Source organism: Ostrinia furnacalis, unplaced genomic scaffold (genome assembly GCF_004193835.3).
Source record: "Ostrinia furnacalis isolate ACB-3 unplaced genomic scaffold, ASM419383v2 OfSCF5989, whole genome shotgun sequence".
Taxonomy (NCBI): Eukaryota; Metazoa; Arthropoda; class Insecta; order Lepidoptera; family Crambidae; genus Ostrinia; species Ostrinia furnacalis.
Genome location: NW_021136228.1, coordinates 432697 through 445697, shown reverse-complemented (window position 1 = coordinate 445697; position 13001 = coordinate 432697). Strand labels below are relative to the sequence as shown.

At 40.4% G+C, this 13001-nt stretch overlaps 1 protein-coding gene across 1 annotated transcript in view; it reads right to left on the bottom strand.

Annotated features, from left to right (window-relative positions):
- Positions 1–234: 234 nt before the first annotated feature.
- The window catches only part of LOC114361746 (uncharacterized), a 68665-nt gene continuing 55898 nt past the window's right edge, over positions 235–13001 (bottom strand). Inside the window, exons 4-9 of the mRNA XM_028316893.1 lie at positions 7073–7280; positions 3080–3276; positions 2320–2481; positions 2048–2182; positions 1304–1517; positions 235–1185 (exon numbers count right to left, since the gene is read on the bottom strand). Coding sequence (XP_028172694.1) covers positions 1037–1185; positions 1304–1517; positions 2048–2182; positions 2320–2481; positions 3080–3276; positions 7073–7280 — 1065 coding nt within the window. The 3' untranslated portion in view covers positions 235–1036. The remainder of the gene's footprint in view (positions 1186–1303; positions 1518–2047; positions 2183–2319; positions 2482–3079; positions 3277–7072; positions 7281–13001) is intronic.

The following is a 13001-nucleotide window of genomic DNA, read 5'->3' as shown; positions in this document are numbered from 1 at the left end:
TTATTTTATATCTTGATTGAAAATAAACAGATGCTAGAACAAATTACCGTATTTCTGTTTTGAAGGATAATTAATTAATGAAAAGAATTTTGATTAGGTAGTTGCGTTACTTACATACACAGTTTTAAGATTATTAAACAACGTTTTTGGTGATATTTATAATAGTACTTATTTGACAAGCACTTTAGGTGAAAATTGCATTTATACTCGTTGCACACGAATAAAACACGCTAATTAATTCGAATTGTTTTGTATTTTATTTGTGGAAGTCATGAGGGACAGGAGTCATTAACAAGAAACACAAGCGCGCTCGTCGACCGTGCCACGTCTCAGATTCTTTCGTATCATTTTAATATTGCTTTAGGGTACGAATACAAAAATCAAATTATACCACTGATCAATATTAATTAAATAAGAGGCAGCTTGTAGTCAGCTGTAGTTAAGTACAGTTCGCGAGGCGTAAGCTGAGCTTAGAGCTCGGTCGGCTGAGCTGGGACACAGGCGGCGGGCGCGCAACCTCGACTTAAAGAAGTTATTATTTACACAACATACGATCGATGACAATGGTTTGTGATTCCTTAATGTAAAACCTTTATAATTATTTATAAATGTTTCAATAGATTTGTCGATAATTAACTCACGAATATTTACACAAACGTTATAACGTCTCTCCACCAGACCCCGTTTCGTTACAGTAAGAATACGTATGTACAGACAATTTACATCCATGCAAATTACAGGCAATGGACTGAAGATTTAAATTTTGTGTAATTTTATAACAGTAACGAGAAAATAAACAACAATAATGCGTTATTTTGTTATTATCAAGGTAAATAAAAATGTATTTTCAGTAAATTCGATGTGTTGCGTTATTTACTTGAAAATATAATTGAAATTTCTGATAAATAAATAATAAACTGATCAAATATCTATTTCAAACAACCGCTTATTATTGAGCACGATCATGGTGTGTGCTCCGTAAACAATCACTAGCATCGCCACTAAGCGTCCGTTTTCGTCGCAGCTGTGTCCACGCTCAGAGCCCTAGCGGCGGGAGCGCGCAGGCACCGCGAGCGTGCATTCGCGCGGCAGCGGCGAGCACGAGCGCGGCGGCGAGCGGCAGCGCGGTGGCCAGCGCCCGCTCCCCGCTCCTGTTGCGGCTCAGCGTGGCTGCCATTTTGTCACCTGTTGGTATTACACATCATCTATTAGATGTTGTTACTGTCTTTTAAATCAGATCATCATTTCAAAGGTACGGTGGAGTTCAGAGCGGGAAGTGGCGGTAAAGAAGCGCGATACTGACTGCCCTCGGAGACGTAGACGTAGATGTGCGCGGGCTCGGTGTTGGCGGCGCAGCAGGTGTAGTTCCCGGAGTGGCGCGGCGCGGCGGCGCGGATGGCCAGCGTGGACTGCGTCTTGGGCCCCGGCTCCGTCACCACCGTCACGCCGCGCGCCGCGTCGTAGTTGATCATGCGCGAGTTGTGGTACCAGAACACGTACTGCGGCGGCACCGGGCTCTGCGGGGAACAGCGCCTTCGTTAGTGGTAGCACTAGGGCACCATTAGCACACAGTCTGTAGGTCAATGTCCCATATGTCATGTAGTGCTTTGCGAAACATGATGGGCCACGCGCCAAATTAACTGTTAAGAATCATACTAAACAACCCATTATAGGTAGCTGACAACACTCATGCTACGATCATCATCATCATCATCATGTCAGCCATAGGACGTCCACTGCTGAACATAGGCCTCCCCTAATGCTTTCCATGTTGATCGATTGGTAGCGACCTGCGTCCAGCGTTTCCCTGCTACCTTTACGATGTCGTCGGTCCACCTTGTAGGTGGACGTCACACGCTGCGCCTTCCGGTACGCGGCCTCCATTCCAGAACCTTGCTGCCCCATCGGCCGTCAGTTCTGCGTACCTACTATGTGCCCTGCCCATTGCCACTTCAGCTTGCTAATCCGTCGGGCTATGTCAGCGACTTTAGTTCGTTTACGGATTTCCTCATTTCTGATTCGATCAATACGCTGAACTGATGATCACCTTTTCGATGATGCAGACGAGGTTGATGGTGGAGCCGGCGTCCACGTGGTGCTCGTCGGCGCCCAGGATGAAGGCCTCGGGCACGGCGATGTGCAGGTGCACGAGCCGCGACAGCGTGCCCGACGCCGTGGACACCTGAAAACACAACAACACGCTACGTCAGACATTGTTAGCCCAATTCACTCTACTCATGACGTATTATTCTTTTGGCCATATTCAAAATGAGTTCAATGTGAAACAGTAATGTAATATCGTAATCATTAAGCAGTTACCTGACATTCGTAGGTGCCGTTGTCGCGCTTCTGCACGTACTTGATCTGCAGGATCCAGTCGTCGGAGCCCTCGCTGTGCAGCACCTGGAAGCGCTCGTCGTTGGTGTACATGAGCACGCCCGAGCTGATGATGTGCCAGTCCCGCCTCCGCACCCATGACACCTGGAAACGGAAACATAAGAAAAATTTGTGAAATTCCGATAGTAGGTAGTTTATTTATACATTTATTTGTTTATTTGTAAGGCACAGCTAACTTATAGATAACAAACTAAATAAAAATAGGTTTGACACAAAACGTACTCTCTTAACTTCAATACGCTGTACTGGATTTTGTAAAAAAATATCTTGAGTTTTATCTTATCAGTTATACACTAATAGATTTGCATGGCAAACTAAGTACGAGACATGTAAATCAATAAAAACATGCATGAAGGCTTTTTATTTATACGCACCCTCTGGGATCAATCACAGCCTCACATTTTTTATGTATGAAATTAAAATAGGTGTTACTCCTACGTTACGAGTCGAGCAATAGACAAGCGTGGTGAGATATTGCGGTTAAAATTCCTGAAGGAGTTGAAATCTGAAGAAACCAATTTTATTTCTGGTCATGGATTGAAATCATTATTGGCATTCTTTTCTTTCCCCCTTTTCCTTAAATAAAATCAAAGACGTAGTTAAAAAATCATAATTTCATACCTATTGCACGTCTGTTTAACCACAAAATGATGTTTAAAAATGAAGTAGAATGGACACGTACCCCCCGCTCGCCGAGGTTGCGCACGGGGCAGTGCAGGAAGGCCACGGCGCCGAGCTGCGCCAGCACGTCCTCCTGCGTGTTGTTGATGCTGGGCTCGCGCAGCAGGCGCAGCGCGTCCAGCGAGCCGTACCACAGCTCGCGCCACGCCGGCACCTCCGCCATCTCCGGCAGCTCCGCCAGGTCCAGCGGGTGCACGTCTGCGCGCCGACACATTACTTTTACAACTCACACATCATCGTCATCACTATACGAGTGCCTAAAAAGTGTAAGGTAGGCTATTCCATGCAACACGTTAACGGTATAACGAAGACATAGTCCGTGGTTATCTACCTGAATTGATAATGACCTTCCGAATAGAATTATTGTAATGTTTGTGGTAATATTTAATTATTATTAATATTATACACGCTTAATAATAATTTATCAAATCAAAATAAATTTACTTAAATATCTATTAAAGCATGGTTCCATAGGTAAACTACTCGTACCTAGCTACTCACGATAAAGTTCGAATCACAGTTACTACTTAAACTACTACGTAGATGAGCACACGAGAAGAGAAAAATATCGAAAGAGGTTCAGAAAAATAGTTAATTAAATACGCGAGCTCAATTAATTACGATACCTTATAATTAAATTATATTAAACTGCTCCTACGCAGCTGGTCGAGCCATAAACCAGTGTGTTGTGATATTGCAGATAAATTCTTGAAGGCGCTGAAGTCCGCATATGGTTTAATCATCATTTTCAGCTTATTTAGACTAATGTAGGATTAAAATCCTCTCTAATTTATAAGAAGGAACCCATCATGGACTGGCCCTAAGTTACCAGGCTCTCCACGCACTGACCAGACAGCTTGTGGAGGTTTGATTTTCGTCTTTCACGACATCCAAGGGATGAATCAAAGTATTCAACTCAGCCGGAGTCACATGCTCATTTCACATTGTTATGTAGTAAATTATNAACACCTGTGTCAGTGGGCACCGGGCCCTCCACCTCGATGACGGAGCGCGGCGCGCGGGCGGCACGACGCTCGGCGCGGGGCTCGGCGCGATGGTCGGCGCGGGGCGCGGCGGCGAGCGCGGCGAGCAGCGCCACGGTGAGCGCGGGCGCCGCGCGCCTCATGCCGCCTACTGCCGCCGGCGGCGCCCGCGCCGAACTACGCTCCTGCAACCACAAATTATTTCATCATAAAACTAGCAAAGAAATCTCCTTGTTACAATCTGTTGCCGCATTACGCACCCGATTATTAATAATACCGATAGTCGGGACCCCGAATTACCCTATTAGCGCAAGTAGGTACAATGCGGAAAATTGGACAAAACGTACATATTAGTGTAAACACCATATCGGTTACTTTCTCCTTCCCCCACCCGTGCGTTGCCCATACCTCGGTGTGCGATAATATCTAGCTCTTCGTCTCAGTCATTTTTCCACATAGTGTACCTACTTACTTGCGCAATTCAATTTCAAAAGAACGTTATTCTGACTGAAAACGATTTTAATTGTAACATTATAGAATGACTGTAGCCCGAACCGCTGTAAGCAGAACGAATTTTTGCCTGTCATATTTTCAGCCTTGAATCACAGCTTACCTTATACCTTATAGTGATACCGACTTCATTTTTAACACCTGTAATATGTTATTTACCTATGTTCCACAAATAAACGAATTTGATTTGATTTGATTTGATTTGATACCTAGTAGGTAGGTACCTAGTTACTAACCATCTTGAACATCTATTTTCCAATTTACAGAAACAAATTACTTTGTTCGAGCCTTGCAGACGCGATGGAATTTTATAATAATTAAACTCGGATTACTCGGAAACTGCGTATTTTGTTGTATTCTTGAGACGTTACAATTTTGATGTAGTTCGATCGGAATCCAAAAGAGAAGTGAATTTATACAGTGGTTATCTAAATTAATTGACTGACAAAAGTTATGTGGAAATTACAGTAGAGGTAAATTTTGCTATTAGAATATAAATAGGCGTGAGTAGGGCCGCCGCAACATGCATAATGGTTTTGATTTTCACAGAGTGTAGGTAGGTACCTACTTACTCAAGTCAAGTAATTATTTGAACAATAATAAGACTAGTTATAATTTCTAACTCGAAAAGATCTCGGCACTATCAGAGGTGTTTGTTCGCGCGTCAAGATGGAAGGGTTGGAGCGCGGCGGCGCGGGCGGATGAGGGGCGGGGGGCGCGGGGCCGGTGATTGATCACCGCTCGCGCCGAGATTGATGTGTTTTTTACGAGCCCGTGCCAGTACAGTCAGGTGCGCAGTACGAAAACACTTTTTGACCTTACCCCGATGGAATAAGGACGGAAACTGTAACACATTACTGAGGCCGGGCCGCTCGCTGTTTTGTGGATTTCTCTAAAAGATGTCATAATTTTGAATGATCTGAAGAGCCCCTCTAACGTGCGTAGACATTTTTCATGTGTCAAATCACGGAAAGTTTATAGGCTTAGCCTAGAGTACTGATGCTAGTGAATTTTATCGTTTCATCGAGGCTCGGTACTATCCGTTCGCGCTAAGTTTGCCGCTGGCGGTATGACGTCACTGGAAGGGTAGCTATCTATAACTACAACAAACTATATTTAAAATTTGTTTTATTTATTATTTACAAAAATTGTGTAAAATAAGGCACATTAATTGCGTTTAATTACTAACTAATTGCGTTAAATCGCGGTTGGAGGAGGGGACGCGCATTCCACGGACCAGCAAACTTTTGAGAAAAATACAGGTTGAGCGTGATCTTCTACTCAATGATGAATTTAATAATGAAAAGTTTATAATTAAAAGAGGAGGTAAGATACCCAGTTCTTCTGTGGTTGAGGTTCCGAGTGATGTAACCTTCGTCATGATTTCCACCAAGTGATATTCCCCGTAAAGAGCTTAATGCTGGTAATGCCCTTTTGAATTTTAACATCAGATTGAAATTCTGCTTTAACAAATATTAATTACGATTACGTCCGAACAATTGGTTACCGACTGTACATTTGTTGATTATTTATGTAGTGCGGGTAGACTGAGATTTTTGTCGCGCCAGCCGGGGCGACGCGGCGCGTCTGTGCCGTACGTTCAGTCTTTTCCCGCGCGTTTACAATGCGCCCGCGCCGCGTCGTGTCAATAACTTTCATGCTTTAATTATGTTCTTATAATAATTTCAAGTGCAGTATTAAATAGTGATAAGTACAAGTAGTATTTGTGGAGTGGAGAGTGTAGCGCAGCGTTGTGAAGCTGAAATAAATCGAGAATAAGCCAGAGCAGACATTCGTGATGCCAGGTATGTTTGCATGTTTTATTATCGTTTTATGTAGGTATTCTACCATTATTATACCATTTTACTTCTACAATACCGATTGTATACTATGAAAGGATCGTATTATAACTAGTGGTATGGTACAAAGGTCATGTTAATTATCTGTAATGTATCTGCTATTGATTGAAATAACGTAATGACCGTAATCAACGATAATTATTATTAATTAATAGTTACCTACTACGAGTACAGGCAATTTTAAACTGTAAAACAATTGATCATTTCGAAAATCCGATTCAGAAATTTTTCCTTTCTACACGTACGAGTGCGTACGAGTATAATACGTTATTGCATCTACTTTAGTTTGATGTCTTGAAATGAACAACGGATTTTAACATTTATGTTAATAATAATTAACCCTCCTTTTGGCGCAGTCGGGTAACAACAAACTTACCTACCTATTGTTTTTTTTTAAATGCTATGTAAAGTAACACAGTCATAATATGAACACTAGCTTTCCGCCCGCGGCTTCGCCCGCGTGGAATTTGGTCTGTTACAGAAAAACTTTATCGCGCGCGTCCAAACCGGGATAAAAACTATCCTATGTCCTTTCCCGGGACTCAAACTATCTCTATGCCATTTCATCAAAATCGGTTCAGTGGTTTAGGCGTGAAAATAAGACAGACAGACAGAGNATTATATTAGGATAGTTTGACTCACCTATAACACCTGTGTCAGTGGGCACCGGGCCCTCCACCTCGATGACGGAGCGCGGCGCGCGGGCGGCGCGACGCTCGGCGCGGGGCTCGGCGCGATGGTCGGCGCGGGGCGCGGCGGCGAGCGCGGCGAGCAGCGCCACGGTGAGCGCGGGCGCCGCGCGCCTCATGCCGCCTACTGCCGCCGGCGGCGCCCGCGCCGAACTACGCTCCTGCAACCAAAACAGGGACGCGCGCGATAAAGTTTTTCTGTGACAGACAAAATTCCACGCGGGCGAAGCCGCGGGCGGAAAGCTAGTAATTTATAAAACTGATAATTTATTATAATAATGCATCAGATCGTGAGGCCGCAGAGTTCCCTTTTCGGATGAGATAAAAACTGCACATTTTATAATTATCCCAACTAATATTATAAATGCGAAAGTAACTCTGTCTGTCTGTCTGTCTGTTACGCTTTCCCGCTTAAACCTCGCAACCGATTTTGATGAAATTTGGCATAGAGATAGTTTGAGTCCCGGGAAAGAACATAGGATAGTTTTTATCCCGGTTTTTGAAACAGGGACGCGCGCGATAAAGTTTTTCTGTGACAGACAAAATTCCACGCGGGCGAAGCCGCGGGCGGAAAGCTAGTTTATTATATATTCAACCAACGCCCCTGTTAGGAATAGTACCGGAGAATAAGAACTATTTCTTCATAAATAATATTGCAGTCGCAAACCGTGTCTCTCAATGATAATATACGTTTTCGGTCTTGAGGTAGGTAAATAAAAATTACATAAAGAAATTTTTGTACACACGTAGAAACAGAAAGTTAATAAAATTATGTCACTGTAAAAATCATTTTTTACTATCTAAAGGCACAAGAACTGTTAAAATTCTATTGTAATAATTATGTGTAAACCACTTAGGTATACCATGATTATAATTATAACTTATAAGAAATTTGGGGAAAGGGAAGATCGAAACCTCGTAATATTAAGTCTACCCATACTTATTCATTGTTTCACTTAGGCCCGGTTTTTTGATTCGTAGTTAAAATAACCAATAGTCAAATTTGACAGATGTCAAATGACAAGTGGTTAAATATCAGAAAAAAATGTTTTTCGAACAATGGTTAGCTTGACTTTTAGTACATTTTTTAACTATTTGTTAACATTTTGTTAATATTTAACCATTAGTAGCAAAATTTAACAATTTGTTATTTTAACTATGAATCAAAAAACTGGGCCTTAGGCCCAGTTTTTTGATTCATAGTTAATTTTTGATTCAACGGCCAAGTCACACAACATTAACTATATATAAAAATGAAACCCGTTTCGCGTTGTCACGGCATCACGTGTGAACGGCTGAACCGATTTCGATAATTCTTTTTTTTAAATGTTTGTGGAAGTCCAAGGATGGTTCTTACGGAAAAAAATATTAAGAAAATCTCTACGCTAAGGCGGTACGAAGTTCGCCGGGTCAGCTAGTTAACTATAATAATAAAGAAATCGCAGTAAGGAACCATAGACTTGGCACGACTTTGTCTAGATTTCATTACTTTTTAGAGATAAACAAGCAGCTCCATCGAGACTTGGCTAGTTTTTTACAGAATGTTTTTGGTGGGATTTGTTTTACACGATTCATGTATCATAATACTCAATACTCAATACGTTTATTGCTTCCAAAATAGTAATAAAGGTGTTACAATGTGATTAATAATTAATACCTACATAATATTTTTATTTAACGATGACCTTTTAACATTTGCCGCAACACAGTTGTATTACTAGCGCGGAGGGTAGTTGTCACTCTCATCTACCAATGCACTAAATTAATTTATAACCTACCTACCTACTTACTTTAACATCACTATTGTTTGGATAAAGTTATTATTTATTATTCGTTTCATAAACGCCGAATCGATAGAATTAGAATTTTCTCACACCTTTACGCATAATAAGCGATCGAGGGCTGCTCATAAAACACCCTAACGCCAAAATATTTTATCTCAAACATTTCGTTGGGTGTAAGGTAATTTAAATAATCGCATCCCCAAAACGCCCGTGAACCATTTTTTTATCCATGTTCCGGGCTGCAGTGCCGCAATAAATTTCTAATCCCGGTTTTTCCGGGAACGAAAAATCGTAATCTTGTTGAATTCCGGTCGGTACTTGCAGGCTTTGCCGCGGCGCTCCCGGGCTTCAACTTTTGGAATAATTATAGTCGCGCACAAGAACCAACGCTTTTACTAAATTAGGCTTAATGTAGATAGAAATAACTGTGTTTATTTAGAATAGCAATCAAGCTACGCGGAGGCTTCGAGAGAAACACACGTTTAGGTTTACCATGCTTAAAATAATATACCTAATTAACAGATAAGAAAAAAATAAATTACTATTACGAGTAATATTAAAGACTAACTTTTGCCCATGGCTTCGTCCGCGTGAAATTCAGTTTGTAATAGTTCCGTTATAATACCGTTGTTTCATCTAAATCCGTTCAGTACTTTTTGCGTGAAACAGAAAGTACTGAACGATTTTGATGAAACTTTTAAGTAACAAACATAAATCATCTTCACTTTTCGCATTTGTAATAGTGGTAGGATTGGGAAACCTAGAGTAACATTCGGATACCTAATTCACGTATTTAGACAGTCAAGATCTCGCTGATGTTCAGAAGACGTCGCATTGAAAAACAGTTCTAAATCCGTATTCACAAGGGTCATTTCGATTGAACGATTTATCGATAGGATCGCAACTCAAGAGATTTGTTGTCGTTGAAGTTTTGTTACGTGAATAAGGCTACTGGTCTCAACGCGACATTTCTAATGCACTACAAGTCATGTAACGCTGTCTTGGTACAGCCGTGGTCACAAGCACAGTTTAATTGCAATAAAACGCAAAAGCGTGTTAAATACGTGCGTATTGGTAGTTTTAAAATGTCTGCCATGTCGTCCAAACCGTGAGCAAGTGGATAGTTAAACCGACTTCCCGACAACACGGAAAGCGCATTCTTAACCCGTCGCACTGGACCGCGAGCCGGGGCCTGGCGTGTCGGGGCCATCGCTTTTGGACGCTCTTCCGTGTCCAGCATTCAATTGACATGAGACGTGAGATCGTATTCAATATAATCGCTCTATAGAGCTCAAGGGAAAATCTAGTCCATTTATCTAAAAATAAATGTCGTTTGGTGTAGTAGTTCAGAAAGGACAACTATGCCGAGAGGTCCCGGGGTCGATTCCCGGTCAGGCAGAAATTGAAATGATGAATTTTAATTTCTGTGACTGGTCTGGGTGTTACTATGTACCTAGGTATAGGTAATTTGTATGTATTTACAAAAAAAAAGTATTTAAGTATGTTTATATTCGCTGTCTAGTACTTACCCATAGTCCTACAAGCTTTGCTTAGTTTGGGACTAAATGTTACGGCTCCTGCACACATACGTCACTCGCCATACTCATTTATGAAACATTGCCTTAGTAAAATTGTAGGCGTTTAGCCAGTTACTGTTAGGCTGAGTTGCACCACCTAACTTTGACCGTAACTATAATGTTATCTGGTGTTTTTTGTATGTAGTTTGACAGATTTTTAACACAGGCAATGTCAAGACGTGTCAATACATTGCCTGCGTTTAGGCAAACCTAAAGGGAAGTTCCTACCACTAACTATCTTTATACATAGACTAAGTTACGAAAATAAATTTATTATTTATTTATTTGCCTTCCGATCGTCGCGAACGCGATACGCACATCATTTTGTAATACCAATTTTCTATTAAACTTGAAGCCAAATAAAACTCGGTTTTTTTCAGATTTTTATCCCAAAATACCAGTTTTATTTGGCTTCAAGTGTCAAGCGAAAACGGCTAATAATTTATATTCATATTGTTTTGTGTAGAAAATAATCTAGTGCTGCCAAATTATTAAAACTAAGTAAACATTATGTTTCGTCCGTGGTTTCGTATATGACTACTTACCTCTATACAATCTGAAGCTAAATTGAAGTTAATTCAGCGTAGGTACTACATCAATAATTTTGAAGGTTAGGTTAAGCTGGTATTTACTTAGGTACTAATTTACCTATTCCAAAAAATGTATTAAGTCAATGCTGTTACTTTTAAAATACATAAAAATCTACAAGAAAAGTAATGCATTTATAACCGTAGATAGTGTAGTTCTCATTTTGTTCCACGAAACATAACGTTTTCGTTCGGTAAAATCTATTATTTTGCTTATTATTTAGTGAATACCTATACTTACCTACCAATATTTAAATGAGAACTGAATGTTGTAGCTAACTGAGAACAGAAAGTTACAAAAATACAATTATTACGGCTACCACTACTCCAATATTAGTCATATCCGTTATTTGCTCTTAATCTGTTAATGTCAAATAGAGCATTATTTAACCGTAATGCAGTAGTAGTTTATTTCCATTTTTCCTTAGTTTACGCGTTCGCCCCTTGTAGACGCGATGGAATTTTATAAAGCATTATTTCGTTGTATTCTTGAGACGTTAAAATTTTGATGTTTTTCCATCGGATTTCAAAAGACAAGTGAATTTACACAGTGGTTAACTCGTAGATAGATAGAGGGCTCAATATAAAGTACTAGCTTTCCGCCCGCGGCTTCGCCCGCGTGGAATTTTGTCTGTCACAGAAAAACTTTATCGCGCGCGTCCCTGTTTCAAAAACCGGGATAAAAACTATCCTATGTTCTTTCCCGGGACTCAAACTATCTCTATGCCAAATTTCATCAAAATCGGTTGCGAGGTTTAAGCGGGAAAGCGTAACAGACAGACAGACAGACAGAGTTACTTTCGCATTTATAATATTAGTTGGGATTGACTGACAAAAGTTATGTGGCAATTACAGCAGAGGTAGATTTTGCTATGAGAATATCAGTAGGCGCGAGCAGGGCCGCAACATTACGTAAATACCAATCCACATGCTTCGACAAATCTCACCAATATGAACAAGCATTTGAGCAATTACACCATATTATAATAATTATTGACAGTTTTTATTTATTTATGCTATAATGCCAAAATTTTAACATTAGGCGAACATTTAACCACTAATTAACTCCTGATTGCTGTTGCTTTAGTCCCTAATGTATTATGTATGTTGTTTTCACCTTTAATTAAGTTTGCATTTAACAAGTTCGTTTTTGTAAGTTTTTCTTATTAATTTTACAATGTAACCTTGTTGGTGATCAAAATTAATAAAAATAGTTTTTTATTAAAAATATTTTATTTACTAATGTTACTGTTTTTCTACGCCAGATTTCCTTAATAATCTTTTTGTCATCAATAAGACTAACTAAAATCATACTCGTACTGCTAATGAAAGTAACAATTAATGACATAAAAAAACATTCAAGATTTTTTCTTGATTAAAATAAAGGCTGGTGCGGTTTGGGCGGGCGGCCAACGCAACTCGCCCCAGCCCGCCCTAGTGCGTCATCGCCGCCCGCCGCGAAGGGATTATGTTGCATTAACTCGCACGATTATAATTCGTTGTGATGTGGATTACGTCGGGAGATCCTTGCCGATGCTGGATTGGAAGGAATAGGCGGTTTATAATCGATTTTACAAACCAAAAATTATGAGACTGTTTGCAGGGTTCTTTTTCAAATGGATTTGATTTCAAATTGATTAAATTAGGTATGTCCATGTCTTGTTCACGCTTCTTCTCAGCACTTGCCAAATGTTTGTCTCGAAGCGTTGGTATGACAAAAAAAGAATGAGACATTTATAGGCTCCTTAAGAGCATTTAATTTTGACGATTTGTAAGTACTAATTTAATTAGTCTAAACAAATAAAGATAATTTTGATTTTGAAATTTTTTGGAAAGGCTTGTTGTATTCTTGTAGCATAGAACTTCATTGCTTTTGTAGCAACCACCAAAGTCAAGCAGAGCACGCTGCAGAGCGACCACATTTGGCAGCATTG